The sequence below is a fragment of the Triturus cristatus genome, chromosome 2_1 (assembly GCF_964204655.1).
Source record: "Triturus cristatus chromosome 2_1, aTriCri1.1, whole genome shotgun sequence".
Classification (NCBI taxonomy): Eukaryota; Metazoa; Chordata; class Amphibia; order Caudata; family Salamandridae; genus Triturus; species Triturus cristatus.
The window spans coordinates 992,474,432-992,497,497 of record NC_140581.1 but is presented as its reverse complement, the minus strand read 5'-3'; the positions used below and the strand labels follow the sequence as shown (position 1 = coordinate 992,497,497).

The 23,066-nt window shown below is 45.9% G+C and overlaps 1 protein-coding gene across 2 annotated transcripts in view; it reads left to right on the top strand.

The window, feature by feature from the left end:
• Positions 1 to 23,066, top strand: part of FOCAD (focadhesin) — a 1,730,079-nt gene that overhangs the window by 107,287 nt on the left and 1,599,726 nt on the right. For both annotated transcript variants that reach the window (XM_085634390.1, XM_085634400.1), the window contains exon 5: positions 5,360 to 5,464. In XM_085634390.1, coding sequence (XP_085490516.1) covers positions 5,360 to 5,464 — 105 coding nt within the window. The remainder of the gene's footprint in view (positions 1 to 5,359; positions 5,465 to 23,066) is intronic.

Sequence of the window (23,066 nt, the reverse complement as noted above, 5' to 3'; positions counted from 1 at the left end):
TTTCTTCTGTTGCAGCAAAAAACACAGTCCCCAGTGCTGAGGGCTGGAGAGCTTGAAGTCTTTGCTGTTCCTGAGACTTCTTGAACAGGGGGCAAGCTCTACCTCAAGCCCTTGGAGAAACTCACAAAGTAGATTGCAGAAAGTTCAGTCCAGTCCTTTCACTGCCCAAGACAGAAACAGCCACTGCAGGCCAACACAGCAAAGCAAACAGCAAAGTGGTAGTTCCTCCTCACAACTTCTACGGCTCTTCTTCTTGGCAGTCTTCTTGGTCCAAAAGAGTTCTAAATTTCAGGGGTCTGGGCCCCAATATTTATATCCCAAAATCCTTTGATCTCTTTGGCAGAGAGTGTCTGTGCTCAGCCAGAACCAGTTCTGCCTTCTCTGGTGTGACTTTCTGGCAGGAGGTGGAGACGGCATGGTCAGAGGCAGACCAGGCCCTTTGAGGTGCAAGGAAATCTCCTCCCCCTTCCCCAATTTCAGCCCAGGCCTATTCATCCCTTTTCTGACCCACCTAGACTATCTGTAGCCACTCCTGCTCCCCAACCTTGTCATCCAAAACCCAGACAGGCAATCCACATTCCAGCAGAGGCACACGGGATGACTGAGCAAGAAAATACCTACTTTCTAAAAGTGGTATTTTCAAACACAGAATGTAAAAATCACCTTCACGAAAAGATGCATCTTTAGATTCTGAGTTCAAGCATACTAAATTTTATTTTCCTACCTAATTCACCGGGCCAGTTATGTTTATAAGATGTTATAAACAAACTCCCCATTTTGCCCTATGGGGAACAGGTATCCTTGCAATGGCGAAAAACGAAATTGGCCGTAATTCGCTATCAGGACATGCCACACACACCAGGGCATATCCTACCTTTCACATACACTGCACCCGGCCCACAGGGGTACCTTGGGCCTACCTTAGGGGTGGCTGACATGTAAGAAAAGGGAAGGTGAGGGACTGGCAAGTGGGTGCACTGGCCAAGTCGACATGGCACTTACAAACTGCGCGCAGACTCCGAAATGGCGGGTCTGAGTTACTTTTTCAGGGCTACTCACGTGGGTGGCACAATCAGTGCTGCAGTCCCATTAGTAGCATTTGATTCACAGGCCCTGGCACACTTAGTGCACTTTACTAGAGACTAACAAGTAAATCAAATATCTAATCATGGAAACACCAATCCATAACACAATTTACCACAGGAGCACTTGCACTTTACCATTGATCAATAGTGAGAAAAGTGCGCAGACACACTACGCCAGCAAAAACAGAGTCAAAACCGGGAGGTCAGAAAGCAAAAACTCAGGGGAAACACGCCAAAAGATGCCAAGTCTAACACTTCTTTTTACAAGTTTGGACGTTCTGAATCGCCTAAATCTTGCTAGGTCGTAATTTGCTAATCTGATGCTATACCCTAAGTAGTTTACAGATTTTCTGGCTAAAGTGCACTTATTGTTATTAGTCATAATGCTGAGCAAAGTAGTGTATTGTTATTTAATTGGCATAATGAACCCAAGAGTACTCCTGATGGGGGCCATAGGATTTTTGTATGTTTTAAAGGTTGCAGAGACTTCATGCAGACAACACTTCATGAACTTGATTAGCAAGAGATGTTGAGGGGAGGCAAAAGCTGCTTCATTCTATCAGTCTCTTTCTTAGGGATTTGCTTGGATCCTTGAGTAAGGTCTAGGACAGCGGTTTTTAATATTTTGACTTCTGTGGACCCCCCCACTGAACTATTACTGATATTCCAGATCCCCACTAAGGCTCTCAATAATTTGAGCCTCAAAACACTATACAAAAATAAGTAAGCATCAAACAAATGATAGTGTTTTGTTTAATTCAGAATCAAATGTAGAAAGGGGTTTCAAAATTTCAGTTTTGCTTTCTTATTTGTATATACTTAATTATTTTAATTTGTTAACATTAATATACATTTTTTAAGACCATCGCAGACCTCTTAAGTAGGCGTTGCGGATCACCAGGGGTCCATGGAGGACAAGTTAGGAACCACTGGCCGAGAATTAAAATTAACATAGATTGTTCCAGGTAATCAAGTATATCATCCACCCGCAGTCGGGAATGTTCAGATGCTAGTAATTCTCAAGATTTTTGGCCTTGACTGCAACGTTAGGGTACTGTGTGTTTTGCTGTTTAACCCAGTGGTGGAAAATTTCCAAGTGTTCGTTTCAGCTGGTTCCTTGCTGAATCATTATTAGGTCTCGCCTAGGCAGCGCTTGTGCTGTGTCTTAGAGACATGCCGTATTCAGGATATGGGCATTAAGCTCCGCCCATGTTTTTAATTGTGTCCTTTTACTATCTTTTCCAAATGCTTTTGTTTCTTTGGTTAAACTCTTTTCTGGTCCCACCTTAGTACCACCTTTTCTCCTGTTGTACTCTCCCATAAGGACTGCACCTGTTACATGTATTGTTACTCAGGATCTGTTATTTACCGTTTGTTAGCTCTTCCTTCTTTTTGAAGTACATTAGCATGCCACATTGGAGTTTTAATAATGGCGGTCGCGTGACTTTTTTATAGCGCAGCTCGCCCTAATAAGTTTTTTTTTTCTTACTTCATATTTCTTTATGCAGCGCATATGGCGGCTGTGCGACTTTCTTACAGTGCGGCTTGCCCAAATCCTTTTTTTATTTTTTATAAAGCGCGGCATGCTAAGCTTCTTGTGCATTTTTGTCGGCACATCACTGTTTTCTGAGGGCCCCTGTTCCGTCCTCAGTCTCCAAACACCCTTCTGCTTTGCTGCTTAACCGCTCTCTCCACCACCTCCCTAATTGCTGCTTGACCGTTCCTTGTTTCAGGCAGTTGCTCATATTGTACCCGGTGACCATTGTCGGCCACATAACACTTAAATGCTTTTACAAGGGCTAACTTCCCATGCTTGTGCTCTGAATGTCTTCCCAAATGTTAAAGACATTATTGCAAGCTGTAGGTGAAAAGCAGCTGCTAGATTTGCTGTCTGGGTTCTTTGGGTTAATGGGTATCGTCTTTTATGTGGCACTATGCTTGATCCAGTTGCCCTATGGTCTCTATTCATCATCTGTCTTCGGCTTCCCAGTGCCCTCCCAGCTTGCCTGGTTCTTGCAGGAGTTACCTTCACTTTGACTTCCCATTATACTACTACTTTGCTTGCCCTGGACAGCGCAAGCAAAGCTTATTCTGCTGGGGAGGTTTATCATACACAGGTAAGAGTTGGTCATGCACACGTGTGTTTGATGTGTGTGGAGAGGGGGTTTAGATATGGTTACTATACATGCACGCTCTAAACAGCATATTTAGGAAAGTGAAACCTGACTTTTAGATACAAGTGTTCATTTTAAAAAGCATTTTGTGATCTATTTCATTCTAAAATAGTTTTGACTACAGTGACGTATAAGCTAATAGTCGTGTTTGCTTCTTTCCTTTTCATGTCTCTGTGTTTGGACTTATCCTAAATCTGGCCCCTCCTACCAAAAATAAAAGCATTTGCAATGCAATAGGTCTCGCGTTTCTGAAAGTTGGAGCTATTGGCGTTTTAAATAATAATGCAATGCCAATAGCTCAAGCTTTCAGTAATGCAAGCCCTATTGCATTGGAAATGCTTATTGTATTCCTCTACTGCTACAAAATCTAAGGGGTGCTTTCTCAGAGGCTATTTTTTGTTCGGCTGCAAACAGTGCACATAGAAGGAATTTACTAACAGGCTGATCAAGTCATAGATTATTAGTGCAGCTCTCCGGTTCATTCTGTAAGTGGTCTACTCATTTGAGCCTCCGCTGTCGCTAACTCGCAGTGTGTTGTACTTGGTACCCATTAGGCGTATGAGGGATCAGGATGACAAAGTGGAGAGGTGCCACTTGCATCCACATCTGGCTCCCTAGCCTATAAGGTCCTCTGAAAATAGCAATATGTCCTGCATCCCTGCTTCATTCAGGCATAATATATGACCGCCTGCTGTGTTGTTACTGAGGGCCGCAATGGGTTTCTTAGCTAATCAGTGTTTGTGAGATTCAATTCTTGAATAAAAATGTTAACAGTCCAGGAGCTAATGGAGAGAACAGTGAAGACAAAAGACTGAAGTGAGATACCTTCCCTCCAAGTGGACTAGGTATTGTTATTTCAAGTCTTCAATAGACTTTGCAACATAGTGTGGGGGAAGAATGAGGTGGGGTAGTTTACTGTAGAAATACTGTGTTCTGTTGGCTACTTAAATATTTTGCATGTCCCTGTGTGCCCAATTAAAATGGTGGTGGGGTGGTCAGCAGACTGGGCGCAAGCAGGCAATGGTTGGGATTGACCCAGTGACAGCCGGCCTAGGGTAGGTCTCTGACCGGGTTCCTCGTGGACCACATTTGGTTCCCCTCGCAACTTTAGCGAGCACACCGGCCTGTCCCTGCTGGGGCTCATTTACCTAAAACCTTCCGGTGCCACTTGTTTCCGGAAGCTATAGATTCTTTACCTCACACATGACTGTTTTTTTCACACACTTAAGACTACTAAAGAATCCAGATATAAGGGGGCATGACTTTTTTCTTTCCATTACAAATTTAGCCGCCCCCTTGAGAGTAGATGAGGAATACAGGTCCTGAAGAATTGCCGAGATCCCTTTGGACTTTTTTAAAGGCAAGAAACATGTTGACCCTTTGCACAACTCACTAGAATTGATACGGGTCTAATTTTCCCCACTCAGTTCACAACTTCTTTGAGTCTGTGTTTATTCATGGCCCAGGTACTCCTCTAATTAATTTCTCTTGGAGAATTCAGGAGCCATTTTTAAATCACTTTCACATAGTCCCACTTCTATTCACTTCACATAGTCCCACTTCTATTCACTTCACATAGGTTGCCCTCACAAAAACCATCTAGCTTCATGACAGCAAAACCGAGAAGACCTCTGGCAAACAGCCCCCTGCTTGTCCCTTTGGGCATTGCATTGCCGGCCCAATGAGGAGCTGCCCTATGATGAAGCATGACACCCCTCTGGGTGCGTCAGTCCCCTTGCTCCTTATTGGAGCTATCCCTGGATGAGCACTAACTACCCTGCCTTTCCAAGCACCTACCTACAACTGACGTGGTCTGATACCTCGCCCCCCTCCCCTTTCAACTCCCTAGGAACAGTATACTCTTTGTCTTAAGTTACTGGTTGGTGCTCGTATGCTGGACCTACCAAGCCCTCTGTCCCTCCCTGTGATATTTTTAATTGTTGGGATTTCTCATGATGGAAATGTGCATCCTCGTTTGCTGTTAAAGTTGTTAGTCAATTTACACTCCTTAGCACAGGATGAACATAGGATAGTAGTTTGTGGCAAGAGAGTTCTATGGAGTAGATGTAAATGGTAACCAAGTATTCATTATTTTCACAGCAATGTACAGGGGCTGGTGAACGCAATTGGAAAACTACTGCAGAGGCAAGTCCTTGAGAATGAAAAGCACGCAGAAGAGCCATCTCCATGTTTGTATGGAATACGGTGAGTGCCAAAAAGCATTTTCTTACGTGAAAGAAAAACTACATAAGCACAAAATCTCTTTGTGGATTCAAATATGTATCTTTTTAAAGACATCTAATGGTTCAGCAATGAATCATATGTGCCTTCTGACAGTTTTAATGTCCTCATTAGTTTATCAGATTCTTGACCGCAGTGTTGAGACTCTGATACATCAGATATCTCACCTTTTAATGAGAGAACTGACCTGAAACGTGGCGAAAATCTCTTGCAGTTAAAGTGAGTTTGTGGCCAGTTGTCAGGCAGGGCTAAATCAGTAGAGTCCAGCATTTCTTTCTATTTCTGTAAGAAAAGTGTGCTTTGTAGTTTGTTGACCTGAATTTAATCCTAGACCTGGAACTCTTCTATTCCTGAACAATGTGCGCCCTGCTGCCTAGTGTTAGGGCTCACACTGTTAGTCACAGCACTTGGCCAAAGACTTGCATAAGCTGCTGCTCCGTTCATGCATATTTGCCCAGCTGCCCTGGTATGTGTGGTCTCTTCTTGTGTATCTGTATAAGCTAAGTTCTTCCATTTTCCACTGCACAATGGGCACACAAGCTTGTCACAAACCGTTTGCTGCAACTGACACACACAAGAAGTGCATATAATATTTTGGAAAACGCACAGTGTGCCATAATAACAAATTGTTCTCCAATGAGCCACTGTCACTAAATGCAAAATTAATGCAACGGGAGTGGATCAATTTAATTTTGCACTGGAAGAATCAAAAGGTAACTTGTGAAACTTGGACACCGAGCTGGCACTAGGCTCCTTAAAACCCATTGTGTCTCTGTGTAATTCCAGTCAGGGACACAAGTTCATGGGGAGAGGTGGCCCACTTGAGGCATTCTTAAGGGTTCAAGTGTCCTCAGAGAGGCTGAAATTGCAGGATCCAGACAGTATTATCTAGAAAAAAGGTGAGTCTCAAGAGTAGAGAATGTTGTCTCCCTCAAACTCTGGCCATAATTCCTGTCTGGGTACAGTAGTTCTAGCCTCAGTGCATCATATTCCATCCAGACAACCCCTCTGGGCCAGTAGTTCCCACCAGAATCTAGAAAGCCTGTGTCTGGCAGTGCGTATTAACAGATCACCTATGCCCATGCTTGGATTACTCAAATAGGTTACACCAGAAAATGAAATCCATCTTCTGTAGGTGCTAGACTTTGACATCCTAGATGTATTAAGAGTGTTCTTCCTCCGGCTTCTCTGCATCAATGTCTGTTGTATCTAACTGTAAAAGCCAAGGAGGAGACAATCATCCAACTGTGAGCAACCCACCTCACTGGTACTCAGCAGGCTGTACACTGGCTGGCAGGTCACTGTGGCCCTTCTTCCCATCCTCCGCTCACCCCAAACGTTTTTCTCATACATAACTTCTTTATTCACCCTCCGCAGTTTCTGCAGGGTGAGGTATGGGGTTATGATACACCACCTGCAAGTATGGGGATAGACTTTTCCACTATGCTGGTTGTACACCTTAACTGAGTCTCTTCAGAGCAGGAAATTCCTATAGTGGTTCTTCTGTCATGAACAGTCAACGCTACAGAGGACCACTTAGACTCAAGTGGTTCACTGGAGTGGTAGGTCATAATATAAACCACAGATTATGAGGCCTATGTAATACTGCACCTGAAATTACTGATACTGCAGGGTACCATATGGCAAGGTCAGTGCATGTCTGTTCTAAGTGGTTAGGCAGGGGATAACTTTGGAATAACTAAGTACAACAACAGTGGTTAACTCTGTTGGAACCACTGAATGCTGTGGGCTGCACCACAGTTGCTCCTTGGTGGTGTGCTCCCTTAAGCATTCCCATGTACTGCCTGGGACCAGTGCATGCCGTGGGTAGGTAGGTCAATTGCTCCTTATTTGTGGAACCTATAGGACAGAGATGTCCAACCTTTTGATGGTAATGTTTCCCTTTTATCAAAACTTAACTGCTGGACTTTTTTAACAGTCCTTTAGGCCTAGGTGTGTTCCCCATCGTGTGAAAAATTGCCATTGTGAACTACCTTTAAAATAAAAACAAAAAGAGTCCTTAACCCACAAGATCTCAATAACGTTTGACCAATCTCAATTCTACCATTCCTTGGAACCATTTAGAAAAACTGTTTTTTATACAGCTCCAGCTATTTGTCAAAGACTATCTTTTGGATGACGTCCATGCTGTTTTCCGGCCAGAACACAGTATGGAACTTGTGATCCTATCAGATATCACCATTCCTAAGAAAGTCTGAACTAGCTACCCATTCAATATAGAGTTACCTTCAAAGTCCTTACAATTCTACATACAATCTTAAATTGCCATTGTCCTACCTTTATCCTACCTTTATAACCTCCAAATGTTTACTTTATCTAACAGACAAAGCATTCTGCTTTATTAATAAGTTCTTACAAACCGTGCCACGACCTAGAAGGCTTACATATGGGGAAAGATTCTGCTCCACTGCGACACCACAATTTTGGAACTCTCTTCCAGCTGCCATTCATCCTGAACCCATGTTAATAAAATTCCGGAATTAAATCAATAATCTCTATTTTTAGGCTCATTATGTTACCAGCTTTAGTACCAAGACACTTAGCATAGGCATGTTCTACAAATGAATATAGCATAACATAATATATGATTTTTTCCCAGAACTGGGTGCAATGAAAATGAGAAAGCAAGGGTAAAACAGAAGACCATTTGGACTAAGTATACAAAGAAATTGGAAACTTGAAGACTTGATCATCCTCTGGGCCTTGCAGTTATGGTCCTTTTTTGCAAGACTAAGGGAAGATCCACTCATTCTGATATGTGCCTCACAGCACAGAACCATGCCTGAGAGGTCCATGGGGCGTGGAGGTATAGCAATTGCGCCATGATGCTTTAATCTAGTAAAATAAATTTCAGTCCAGTTGCTGGAGAGTAAAGCAACTATAATTTGGGTGCATTGGATCCTTAACATGCCTGAGACCCGGTGCCACTACACTTGTAGCACTAGTGATAGCTGCACACTGAGAGGGTACCCGTCAAATAGATGTCTCGCAGCCAAGGTCTATAAATGCTAAGCCCAAGGGATGGTCCCCCCTCCCCTGGGCCATGCAGCCCTCGACCATGGCTTCAATTCACGGGGAAGGAAGTTCCTCTGGTGGGCCTTGTAGTGCTGGAATATGGCTCCGAGGCTCATGGAAGAGGGGCAGGTAGAACAGCGTGGTGCCATGGGCCTTGGTGCAGGTAAAACTCCACTCCACCCCTGTCAACTGACTGCACAGGCATAATCTGGATGCATTGCGCACCTCTAATATCACTGAAGCCCGGTACCACTGGACCTGCTGCACCTGATGTGGGCTCCCACTCCCCAAGGCCTCACAACCATGGGCTAACGCTACAAGGCCCCAGGGAGGAGAGCCCCCTACCCTGTGCGTTTATGCCATGGTCTAGTGCTCTGAGATCCAGAGGAGTGGGGGGTCCCCTCCCCTGGGCCTTGTCACTATGATCTAGAACTGCGGAGCCCATGGGAGGGGGGCTGTTACCCTGGGCCTCACAGCTATTGTCTAGTTCTGCTCTGAGCCTTGCAGCTATGGTCTAGCGCTTCAAGGTCCAGGAGATATCCTCTCCCCCTTCCCCTGCGACTCGCAACTGTGACCAAGCACTGAGGCCCAAGGCTCGGAGCCTGTTTTTTTTTTAGGGCTTCATAGCCTTGGTCTACCTCTGCGAGGCGGAGAGGAGGAGCAACCTCTTCCCTGGGCCTTGTACCGGTCACCCAGCACTATCCGGCCCATGAGAGGCCCCTCAGCCGTGTTTTGGCCGCACAAGGCCTAAGGGAGTGGGGTTCCATGTCCTGGGCCCCACGGCCATGGTATAACACTGTGAGGCCAAGGCCTTGCAACTATGACCTAATACTCTGGGGCCTAGGGGTGGGTGGCCTAGTCTCCTGGGCCTTGTACCTATGGCCTACCTCTGCGAGGCCCAGGGGAAGGGGGAACACCGCTCCCCTGGGCTTCGTAGCTATGACCCAAGGCTGTGCAGCCCAGCAGAGGGAGGGCGAAAAAGAGAAATGTTATTTATGGAACCCTGGTGGTGAGCTAAACGTGAGCTACTTCACAGCTGCCCATGCTGCACATGCCTACAACCAGCCCTGAACAAATGTGCATTCATGAGAATTAAGCTAGAGCCTTCTAGATGTGTGACTTGCTGCATTTGTTTGTCTAGGCTGTTTGTGTGCGATACTGCAGTCAACTTCGTGATCTCATGCAATGGCTGCCTGTAACCAGTGCATGAGAGTGTAATTTATCACCTATGTTGTTCCAGTGTAATTTTAACTGTGGCCGCATTTTCCTTTGTATGCCCGAGGGTTACACCTCGGTCACTCCTGCAAAGATGTTTTAGATAATCTACCTTGTTTGCCTGTGTATGACTGTGGGATTCCTCTGCTGTTGTTCCTTTGTAGTTTTTGCAGAGCTTTTACAATGAGTGTACCTTGCTTACCTGTGCATTACTGTAGTTTATTCTTCTCTACTTCGTTCATGGACTGACTTTGGCTCTTTTACGTGGCTTAATATTCAAAGAAGACACTGTTCCTTAGCACTTCACACCAAATAAATCATACTGACTTTGCTTCTTGTTTATACTGCAAAAGTTTATTCGACCAGCCAATGTCTTGTTCATAATGGATGCTATTGACATAGCATTAAACCAACCGCGATTGCTTGGAAAAACAAGCATTTGCAGTGCAATTGGTCTCCCCTTTGGGACCTTATATGTATTTAGCCATGCAGCACATTAGTCTGGGTGCTGAAACATCGACTGTTCTTTAGCATGGAGGGAAGGTAAGCACCAAACTGCGTGATACACCAGGTATGGGAACACATGGTGAGAAATATTGCTTTCCAGTGGGAAATGGTATAGTCCAAAGCTCTGTAAAAGCAGGGCCTTCTGTGGTCATATCACTGAAAATACAAGATTTGAAAAAAGTATTATTGTCTACTGGTGCTCATGGAAGACAATTTCTATCGACTGGAATCTAGAGCATGCTAAAGTGATTCGGGTATTTTACTGACCTCTGCTGGTCGTTTTCTATCAAGAAAGTTAAATAGAGGCAGTTGCCAGAAAAATAAAAAAAATTAAGTCCCTCAGCAGAAAGCAATTCTGCTATTTTACTGACCTCTGCTGGTCGTTTTCCATCAAGACAGTTAAATAGAGCCAGTTGAACAGAAAAAAAAAATCCCTAAGCGGAAGCAGATAAGTCCTAGGGCTGATCCCCAGAGCCCACAAAGTACTTACACATATAAGTGTGTTCGAGGCATGTGGGCTGCTGAATTCATATCTGTGCATAGATCGCCGCCTAGTGTTGGGTCCGGATGTTTGCACGTTGTTGTCCTGGAAGAGTCTTCGAAGTATCCTTGGATAGGTGACTCCTCCCATGGACTACAGTGCGCATGGGCATCCTCTCCATCCTCAGATTGTTTTTTTCCGCCATTGGGTTCGGATGTGCTATCTTAGCTCAAGTTAGGAAAAACTTTTGTCGAGGCCACAAGGCCTTTAGTTCGCGTCGGTACTGTTTATCGATCGGGTTTCGATACTTTTTGTTAGTTTACTAACTTTCAGCACCGACTTTGTTCGCATTTGCCTGTCCATCGACTCTACTTCGACGATGGAATCCAGGACGCCATTCAAAAGGTGTCCGGTATGCAATGCGAAGTACCCACACATCGACGTCCATCCGGTGTGCAACAAATGCCTTTCGCCGGACCACGACGAATCGACATGTATGGCCTGTGCCCGGTTCCGTTCAAAGAAGACTCTGCGGAATCGTCGAGCGGCGAGGCTCGAAGCGCAGCACGCGGCACCGGCCCCAGCTGACATCTTCGACGACGCTGACGACGTCGAAGAAGTAGAAGTCTTACCCTCCAGTCCCGTTTCCGAACACGAACACGAACCCGGATCGGACGAGGCCGACGAGTCACTCTTCCACAGAGGTGAAGACGACACCGAGGTAGGAGACGACGAGGAGGCCTTAGGAGCCGAAGAGAGTAGCTCCGATGATGAACAAGGCCTACCTGTTCAGACCGAAATTTCACCAGCGCCACAGACTATGGCTCCGGTCGAGGGATCGCCTTCGGGCCTTACCCGAGACCTATCACGCAGTCCTTCGGCCCCGCCCTCGGGCCCGGCCTCGGACGTTCAGCGGCAGCCATTACCGCTTAAGCCAGCTGGTTTCCCTTCCACGAAACCGAAACCGAAAGCTGCTCAGGTTCCTACGAAACCGAAACTGAAAGTGGCGCTAGTCGGATCGAGGCCTTCAACACCTTCGACGCCAGCGCACCGGGTCGGCACCGACCGCACCAAGAGAGACTTCGGTGCCGAACTCGAGACGGGCGACATGGGAGTCGACAAACGGAAGAAGGTCATCGGCGCCGACAAACCTGCCCGGTTACCGGCGTCGACGCCACCGACACCGAGGGCCGTCCCGCCTGCTACGCCTCGCAGCACTCCCTCGACGACACCAAAACCTCACGTGTCGAAGACGTCGACGGTGATCTCCGCACCTCGACTCGATGCGCCACGGGCGCAGAAGATATCTGCAGCCGCCTCGACGACCCTGGCGGGGGCCACGACCTCTAAGGCGCCCCGAGTACGGCCTGGCGCGATGCCAGGCTGCAGATCCAAGGACGCCCTCCAGGACCCGTCGGGTTCCGGTTCGGCTCCGGCGGTTTCGTCGGTGCCGACCAGCATTACCTTCGGCTTGCCTCCACCCACAATCCCGAAGGCGTTTCAACTCAGGACACAGGTCACCAAAACTGCGGTTACACCTGTCGAGCCGTCTCCGTCACACGTCATCGACGCCGACACTGGCAGGATGATTCTCCACGGCCGAAGGATAACTTCGGAACCGCCATTGGAGCCTTTCAGGATCCCGCTAAAGAGGAAGCTGCCTGTGGACTCAGAACCTCTCCTGTATGAACCCTTCTATTCACCCTACCAGGATCCACACCGGGCCTCCCCCACACGCTCCGACACGGATGCATTGGGGGACTACTTGGATGAACAAGTCCCCTACCATGTGGACACGGACCCTGATGACCAGCAGGACCCTGACCAAACTTGGGGCGACCCTGCAGACCCCAGTGCACCTCTTGATGCACAGGACACACAACTATATGGGCCAAAAACATCACCCACAGAGGATACTGCGGCGTTCAACGCTCTGATTGAACGTGCGGCAAACAACCATGATGTACAGCTTCACTCTGATATCATCGAAGATGACTTTCTAATGGACACCTTTGCATCCTCAGAAAGACATGTAAAGACTCTGCCAATGTTGAAGGGGGTCCTCAAGCCAGCCACTGACATTTTCAAGGAACCCACCAGGGCACGAGTGATAAACCCCAGGATCGATAAAAAATACAGATCAGCACCTGGGGATCCTACTTACATCAGAGGCCAATTACCACTCGACTCCATCGTTGTGGCGAATGCCCGCAAGAGGGCACACTCGCAGACAACGGGTGACGCTCCTCCCCCGGACAAAGAGTCCAAGGTGCTAGAGACCTCCGGCAAGCGAGTTGCCGCACAAGCTGCAAACATATGGCGCATAGCTAACACTCAAGCGCTCCTCGCTCGCTACGATAGAGCGCACTATGACACACTGGAGCAACTTCTTCAGCACCTCCCTGACCCCTACAAAGAAGGTGCAGAAATCCTTATCAGAGAGGGACAGCTACTCACAAATGCTGCCATTAAATGTGCACTAGACGCTGCAGACACGGCTGCCAGGGCCATCAACACTAGCGTCATCCTACGACGTCACGCCTGGCTACGTATCTCAGGATTCAAGCCTGAGGTACAAAACAATATACTTAATCAGCCCGTCAACCCCGACTTTTTGTTCGGACCTGAGGTTGACACCACCCTCGAGAAGATAAAAAAGGACACGGACACTGCAAAGTCCATGGGCGCCCTACAAACTCAGTCCTTTCGGAGCGGCTCCTTTCGTCGCCCCGGAAACAAGGGGGCAGGTAGAGGACAGGGGTCACAACAAACATATAACAAGGGTAATACGCAGACCACCTACGATAAGAACACCCGAGGTGGCTATCGTGGCTCCAGTACCAAGGGCAGAGGACGTGGCTACGGCAACACCAGGTCCTCCCCCAAGAACAAGCAGTGACGCCCTCTCCCTTCCTCCCGACCACATAACACCTGTCGGGGGAAGGCTACAACGGTTCCTGTCCACGTGGAACTCCATCACCACGGACAGGTGGGTCAAAGATATTATAAAACACGGTTACTGTCTGGAGTTAACTTCCACTCCACCCACAATACCACCAAGAAACCGTCCTATGTCCTCAGAGCACTTAACGCTCTTACAGCAAGAGGTAGAAAGTATGCTTCTAAAAGGCGCTATCGAGCTCGTACCCATCCACGAGCAGGGCACGGGGGTTTACTCCCTCTACTTCTTAATTCCAAAAAAGGACGGGTCGCTCAGGCCTATATTAGACCTGAGACCCCTGAACCAGTACATTCTTTCAGAGCACTTTCACATGCTCACTCTACAGCAAGTCCTTCCGCTTCTCAAGCAGGGAGACTTCCTAGCATCACTGGACCTCAAGGATGCGTACTTCCACATACCCATCCACCCCTCACACAAAAAATACCTCAGGTTTACTGTTCAGGGGCAGCACTATCAGTTCAAAGTCCTTCCCTTCGGCGTGACAACAGCGCCCAGGGTTTTCACGAAGTGCCTAGCTACGGTGGCAGCACACTTACGGAGGCAGCATATACACGTCTACCCCTACCTAGACGACTGGCTCGTTCAAGCGAAGTCGGCCCAGCAATGTGCAAGCCATATGTCCCGCACCATTCACCTTCTTCACAGTCTGGGATTCTCACTAAATTACCCAAAGTCCCATCTCCAGCCCGCACACGTACAACAGTACCTGGGCGCGACTATAGACACTCTGGCGGCCTCAGCTCAGCCAAGTTTAGTGAGGATCAACAGCATACAACTGCTGATCTCCAAGTTCAAACACAATCACTCGCTTCCAGCGCGAGTGTTTATGCAGTTGATAGGCATGATGGCCTCCTGCATCTTCATAGTCCCGCACGCGAGATTACATATGCGCCCACTTCAGGAGTGCCTAGCACGTCAGTGGAATCAGGCTCAAGGACAGTTGAAAGACCTAGTGTTGGTGAGCGGTCGGGCATACAACTCTCTGCATTGGTGGAATCCACAAAACCTTTGCAAGGGGCGACCGTTCCAAGAGCCTGTTCCACAAATAGTACTGACAGCGGACGCGTCTCTCCAGGGATGGGGAGCTCATGTACTACACTACACAGTGCAGGGACTATGGACGACACAACAGAAGAAGATGCACATCAACCTTCTGGAACTGATGGCAATCTTCCTGGCCATGAAGGCTTTCAAAGTACATCTGTGCAACAAGGTCGTGTTGATCCGGACGGACAACATGACCGCAATGTACTACATACAGAAACAGGGAGGGACACACTCTCCACAGTTGTCTCATCTGGCTCAGAGCATGTGGAAGTGGGCCATTCAGAGGAACATGTTCCTCATGGCAGAACACCTCCCCGGCAAGGACAACCAGATGGCGGATCTGCTCAGCAGACACAGCCACCAGATGCACGAGTGGGAGTTACACCCATCAGTACTCCAACCGTACTTCCAGCAGTGGGGTCACCCAGAGATAGACCTATTCGCGACAAGCGAAAACGCAAAATGCCAAAGCTTCGCCGCCAGATTCCCACATCCGCAGTCGCAGGGCAATGCGATATGGATGAACTGGTCCGCAGATTTGCGTACGCTTTTCCCCCAGCACCGTTGATACCGCTGGTGGCTCGCAAACTCCGACAACACTCCCTGACACTCGTCCTAGTTGCTCCCACGTGGGCACGCCAGCCGTGGTACACCACCTTCCTCGAACTTTCCGTGGTACCGCATCAAAGGCTGCGGATCAAACCCGCGCATTTGACGCAGAACCATGGAGAGGTTCAGCACCCAGATCCGCAACAGCTGAACCTGGCGATCTGGCTCCTGAAGTCCTAGAGTTTGGCTATCTCAATCTGCCACCTGACTGCATGGACATCATCAAGGAGGCCAGGAGACCCACTACAAGAGCTTGCTATGCAGCCAAATGGAAAAGGTTCGTCATTTATTGCGGTAATAATGACATTAACCCGCTGGACGCATCCATCCACGACATCATATGTTACCTCTTACACCTATACCGATGCAATCTGGCGTACACCTCTATACGTGTCCATTTGACCGCAATATCAGCCTATCTGCAAACCAGGCAGCACCTCTCTCTATTCAGAGTGCCTGCCATCAAAGCATTCTTGGAAGGACTCAAACGAGTCATTCCACCTAGTCACCCACCGGCTCCAATGTGGAACCTCAACTTGGTCCTCACACGCCTGATGGGTCCACCCTTTGAACCTCTACACTCATGCGAGATTCAATTCCTTACCTGGAAAGTAGCCTTCCTGGTAGCGATCACTTCCCTAAGAAGAGTTAGTGAACTCCAGGCACTAACCGTTCAAGAGCCATTTATTCAGGTTCACGCCAACAGGGTCGTACTACGTACCAACCCCAAATTCATGCCCAAAGTAATATCGCAGTTCCACATGAACCAGACTATTGAACTGCCCGTTTTCTTCCAAAACCCACAAACTGTTGCAGAGCGGGCATTACATACACTAGATGTACGGAGGGCCCTCATGTACTACATCGACAGGACTAAACCCTTCAGGAAGACAAAACAACTATTCGTTGCCTTTGCCCCACACCACAAAGGTAACGCCATCTCCAAAGCAGGGATAGCCAGATGGATAGTTAAGTGTATTCAAATCTGTTATCAAAAGGCAAAACGCACATTAACTATTCCACCACGAGCCCACTCAACACGCAAGTTGGGGGCTTCCATGGCCTTCCTAGGAAATATTCCCCTGCATGATATATGCAGAGCAGCCACATGGTCCACTACACACACATTTACAAAACACTATTGCGTAGATGTGCAGTCAAAACAGCAGGCAGCTGTAGGACAGGCTGTTCTCAAAACACTTTTTCAGACCGCTGCAGCTGGCACGGGTAGCCGCCGCCAATAGAGGGCACTGCTATGTATTCTATGCACAGATATGAATTCAGCAGCCCACATGCCTCGAACTGAATATGCTACTTACCAGTATGCATCTGTTCTTGGCATGTAGGGCTGCTGACATTCATATCGCCCTCCCTCCTCCCCGGCGCCTGTCGCAGCTGCAGCTCTCAGAATTATTGCAAGCATGGTCATCACTTTCTGTATCTACTCCATCACTGCCACAATGGCGAAAAACAATCTGAGGATGGAGAGGATGCCCATGCGCACTGTAGTCCATGGGAGGAGTCACCTATCCAAGGATACTTCGAAGACTCTTCCAGGACAACAACGTGCAAACATCCGGACCCAACACTAGGCGGCGATCTATGCACAGATATGAATGTCAGCAGCCCTACATGCCAAGAACAGATGCATACTGGTAAGTAGCATATTCAATACTAAAGTATATACTAAAATATATATTAAAGTATACACAAGAGGTCTTGAATGCTCGACCTAAAAAGGAGACAACTCCCGTAAGCAACTACTACATCGCTACTGGAGGTTTATTCAGTGACACTGGCTTCTAGTCATCGGTGGGTTCCTATGCATGCAGGGATGGAGGGATGTGGACCTGTCCGTGCGCCAGCCCCTGTGATTGCTCTTTGCCTAGTGTGTCCTAAACTGTCTCATGTCCCTGCGTTGTTACTTGTTTTATCTGGTCCTCTGTTCAGAGAGACTTTATACACCCCCATTAGTCTCATGAAAGTCAAAGCTAAAATGTGTCCTACAGGCCATCCAAGTTTAATGTATTTTTTAATGAAATGTTTGTTTTATTACTTTGTTTTATTGTATACACCGTGCAATACTTTTATGGACCCTATAATGCATCCGAATAAAGTTTTTTTGAATATGCATTTGTCTGGTCCTCTGTTCAGAGAGATTTTATACACCCCATTAGTCTCATGAAAGTCAAAGCTAAAATGTGTCCTGGATGCCATCCGAATTTAATGTATTTTTTTTATGAAATGTATGTTTTATTACTTTGTTTTATTGTATACACTGTGCAGTACGTGTATGGATGCTTTAATGCAGTCGAATAAAGTTTTTTTAAAATATGATTTTAAATATGAATTTGTCTGGTCCTCTGTTCAGAGATACATTATTCACCCCATCAGCCTCACAAAAGTCAAAGCTGAAATTTGTCCTAGAGGCAATCCACGTTTTATGGCATGGTGCCTAGGCACATGTCTAAAATATACTAGTGCATGCTAAGACTTGTAAACTACATCTGACCAACATGCTTCATTGCTGTATCGCTTCTTGGCAAAGTCATCCATAGTGCACTGCAGACTATCTGTCCATAGGCTGAACGCCTACCTGTGGATAGGGTACTCTGTGGTCAAATTGTTTTTTATTCAATGACCACCTTACCGTGTAGGCCATGCAAGCTAATAAGCCATCAGAAAAAAGTCTTCTGACACAAATCTTTATGGGCCCGAATGAGTACATTTTGGTGCGAAATGTTACTGAAGACATTAAAATTGGACTTAACTGGGGGATGGGGGGTCGTCTGCGTACAGTTCTCAGTTCGTTTTCTTTTGTTTGTAGATAAACTGTACCCGCTGAAATCTCCCATGCTACCTTTCCCTTCAATAATTTGTTCTCAAGTGGATAATGTGGGCTTTTTCCCAAGTGGTACTGTGAAAATCTCAATAAAATATGTTATAAAAAAAATTGGACTTAACTGGGAATAAATTACTACTCGGGATTCAGTAAATAAGCAAATGCATTTGCTCGGTTAGTGCATGTAGAAGTTGATTGGACCGTTATATTTCAATACTGTATAAAAGGTAGGTGCCTGTGTCAATAGACAAGTGGCAACCCTTAATTTCAGCCCACTGTTGGAATGCATGCTCTACTTTAAATGGTTAGCAGGTGAAAAACCATTAGGCAGGAGGTCAGACGAGCATTACCTACTCTGTGTTGAAGATTGAGTTTATTGGCTTGTGCTGTTGGTACTCGCAATTGCCCACTTCACCTAAAGAAGGCAGTCTAGGTGGCTACCTTACAGTCCGCTTGCCAGAAGTCATTAAACAGACCTGCCTGGCATAATCACTAAGGGTCTTATTACGAGTCTGGCGGTCCACGGGCCACCAGACTCACGGGGAGCGGTAGTGGCGGTCTTCTGACCGCCCTATTACGACCAGGGTGGTCGGGCTGCCCTGGGATCAGAGATCCCTGGTGGTGGCATAGTGGTCTTCAGGCCGCAATATGCTTGCCATGGCTGCGGCCTCACCAAGCCTTTTATGAATTTCCTTACCGCCACACTTTGTGGCAGTGAGACTGCCATGAAAAGTGTGGCGGTGAGGAAACGTGCCTCTGCGCCATAGGGTGCATGCAGGGGGGCACATACACGACTGCTGAGATCTAGCAGCCGAAATCTGCTCTGCGTGTGCAGAGTCAGAAAGGTCAGGATGGGAGGTCGGGCCTTTTCGTATTTGGCTCCCACCCATTGGAACTCCTTGCCAGATGAGCTCCGTGCCTGTTCGAACTACCGTAGTTTCAAGAAGCTTCTTAAAACCTGGCTGTTCTAAGCTGCCCTTTACTGCCTAGTGCCCTGCTCCCATGCGCCGAGAGATCCCCCTGGGGATGATTCGCTGGCGCAATATAAGTGAGTTAATAATAATAATAATAATATGTTGTGCCCCCCGTGTGTATGCACCTCAGTACCTGCACAGCATGGACTTCAGCTGTCCATGCCGTGCAGGTACTGATTTTGACGTTCTCATTGCCGTGCCTATTTCATAGGCACTGCCGTGGGAATGCCAAAGAACAGCCTGCCAGACAGGAAATAACTCCCAATCTCACTGGCGGTTCAAACATGGGTTTGGCAGTGAGAGAGCGGGGTGGTTCCGCTCTCGCACCGCCACACTTATAATAAGACCCTAAATCTTAAACTGGATTCCTTCAACCAAGGAGGAAACATAAAACATGCCTCAAGGTTCAGCTTGAAAGGAGAGAGGAAATATTTAGGTTTTCTTTTTCTTTTGAAGATTAATAACTTTTATTAGAAGTTAAACCTGTACAATAAATCAACAGAGTTCTTTAGTGACGTTGGTGACCTTAGAAACAGTGATACGTACTGCATTGTTTTGAAATGTCTGATGTCTCAAAGCTGAAAAAGATGGCAGTCGGTGTTTTGTCCTTTATCCTCAATACGGCGTTTAGAAGGCTTGCAATTTTGTTTCATTCATTTCAATTGAATTGGGAGCACATACACTCAGCTATTTATGGACCACATACGTTTAGCAATTAAATAGGTACCTGCAAAGTGCCTGCATTGGTGAATTCCAGCTGCTGTGATAATCGACAAAATAGTCAAATGACCATCAGGTAATGAAGGGAAAAAAAGCTGTGAAGTGTAGGATGAAAGACATAGCGGACTGAACTAACCAATCAAACCCACTGGCGGTAATCATTAAACCTGTTGAGCAATTTTCCGCAGTGTGATCATCATAAAACCTGTTGAGCAGTGTCAGCAGCCTGGTATTGTGGATGTGTAATCCTTCTTCCTTCAGCCAGCTGTGTAATCGGTTCTGATGTCTGCTCCCCACTGCTTCAGCTCTACTGACATAGACTATTAGACAATTCTCATTTCTGTAGCTCTCATGGCACACAGTTGGTCGCTTTCTGAATCGTCATTGTCTTCTACTCTGACATCCTCATGGTGTCCCTCTACTTGTCGGCTAATGGCGTACTTTGACGTCCCTTTGTTACTGGCAGATAGCAGTTCATCATTTGAGTTTTGATTTTCATTCTCTTTTATATTTATTTATTTTTATGAGATATTCTACAATCTCAAATACTTACTTTTGAAAACTCTAGAAAAAAAGTCACTACATTTCTTATTCAGTGTTTTTTTTTTAACTTACCTAGGTGATGTTTTTGTGCAGCTCTTTGTTTTAAAATGTTTTATATTTTGGAACTTTCGAATATTTGCCTGAAATTACACCCATGTAAGTTATCCATGGGCAATTCCTACAATGGCAGTGAGTATCAGCTTTTACCAGAATGCCCTTTTTTTTCGACATACAAAAGGGAAATGTTGACCTGCTTTTTGAGAGGAGAAGCTAAAAAAACTTCAGTTGTTCATTTTAGGAATCATTTTTCATACTTTATTTTTATAAACCTGATAGTACAGCTAATAGTGTTTTTTAACATGACTAACCCAATTGCAGTGCCATTCATTCATACAACTCCCTTCTGTTCCCTTTATTAGAAACCAAAATTACTCTATCAGTTGACCAGATATATTATTTTAAAGGGGCACGTGAACAAGTAAATTGTCTCTAAGTGCTATGATACATAAAATACTTTTAAAAAAATGTAAGTCTAAAAAATAAACTTAATTGTGAGAACAGAAACGTTCAAGGGATTGATAACCTCACAGACTTAGTTAATATATAGAAACTCTTTGGACTTTCTGAATGGTCAGTTCTCTGATTTCTGCAGGCAGTCACAGTCACATCCTCGGCTGTATAATAGCAAATCCCTGATTTTCCAACCAATGAAAATGAGTTCTATTCCATGAAAGCAAATGTCCACTGCTTAGCAACTACTAACAGAAGTAAATATGCACATACTTGTTAAATATGTGCAAATTGACACAATTATGCCCACTTTATCTATGAAGATGTTGACGGATGCCTTTACATTCCACACAGATATGGCAAAACAGCACCACTGCTTTGTAAATCCACGATTATTGAAGATGCGCGCTTTACAAAAGCTGCTAATATAAACTGTATTGCGTTACTGAGAGGAGAAGCTCTCAATGATGCATTTAGTGAATGTCAAAAACCCAGTCTTTTTAAACTTCAGGGATTCACGATATGCATTGTAACATCCTTTCAGATGTCACCTCATGGCGATGTACAATAATATAATATTTCTCTACATCATTGCAGCGAATTATGTCTCATAAAGAACCTACTTTGGGTCAGAGGTGTAGAACTGCTGCAATAGGCTTTTCAGTTACTATCAATAACTACCCTGGGAACCTTTTAGGTCTAGTGCGACGGCACCATCAATATGTTATGCACTTTGCTGACTACATTCTTCCAGAACCTCTGTGTCAATGAGTAATCACGTAGTAGGTAAAGTAATGTGATATCTGAAAATGCAGTGTCAAAAAGTCTGCCCTGAATCCAATAGAATTGTTATATTGTTTATGGACAAAGAAAAATATATATCTGTGAATCCCATAATCAACTGAAAAGGAGGTCCCCATAAAAGTCCAATAAAAATGATAGCTGCTAAACAAAGGTGGCACACGAATAAATATTAACAACCAAACTTTCAATGTGAATCACGTGGCTTCATTAAAACAAGGGGAGTGCACAGGTGCCAGAGACGGAGATCACGAGAAAGGAGTACAAAAAAGAACAAAAAAATGTGAACATTCTAGGCTGAGCAAACTTACCAACACTTTCTCTTCTTTAGAGCCCAGAAAAGCTCTAAACGTCATAAATGGACATATCCTATGGGTACAGTAACCAGGAGCAAGAAAATCTGACTGCCGCAGTTACAGTTCTGGTAGAGCAATGGGTTTACTATGTCAATTCATTCCTCCTCCATTTTTTAATGCAAAATAGGAATCTTTAAGTGATTCACATCCAAATTTATTTCAGGCTGAAAACATTCTAAGGAACCATAATCAAATTTCCATTCCATTATCATTAGTTTTAGCGGGTATGGAAACGTATGTCTTGTAAATGAAAGATGGATCCGAAAATCTTTAGGTAAGCAAGTAACTCTATTAAGCATGGAGCTGGTGATAAAACAGGCCTGCCCTCATCTGGTCAGAAACAACCGCCCAACCAGGAACGTTCCCGTTTAAACCATCACATGGAACCCTGAGGGACAAGGTTCCACTAAGCATAGACATGAAAGACACCGTACATAATGAGAACATATTTACAACAGTATGCTTGACATGAGTAATTCAGTTGATGTAGGCAATGCAAACTCGGGCAGAATGGAAATCAAAATATAGCTGGCCAAGATGTCCAACGCAATTTCGAAAAATCTTCATTCCTCAGCCTCCAAACATGACCAAATACTCATCACTTGGACCAGCCCAATCATCCATAGTATGCAATTTCTTAAAATTTTCACTTATTTGATCTGTTCTATGCTTAAAGAGGCATTAGGTCTAATTGTGAAACATTCAGAAGCTACAGTCGCCACCTTGTGCAGCCAGGATAAATTCAAGAGCCATCATATTCTCCTAAATTACAGTGCGTTGAGTTTTCAGTCGGTCAGAGAATAGCCTAAGGGGTTTTTCCCCTATATTGGGAAATTGTCGTTTGATGTGTACTAGGGCAGCTGGGGACCAGGGAACATGGATGGTGACTAAGCCTCCTACTCCATGGCCTGGATATTCTTTAAGGGGAAAACGGCATCTGGTTGGACATGGGCAATGACACTG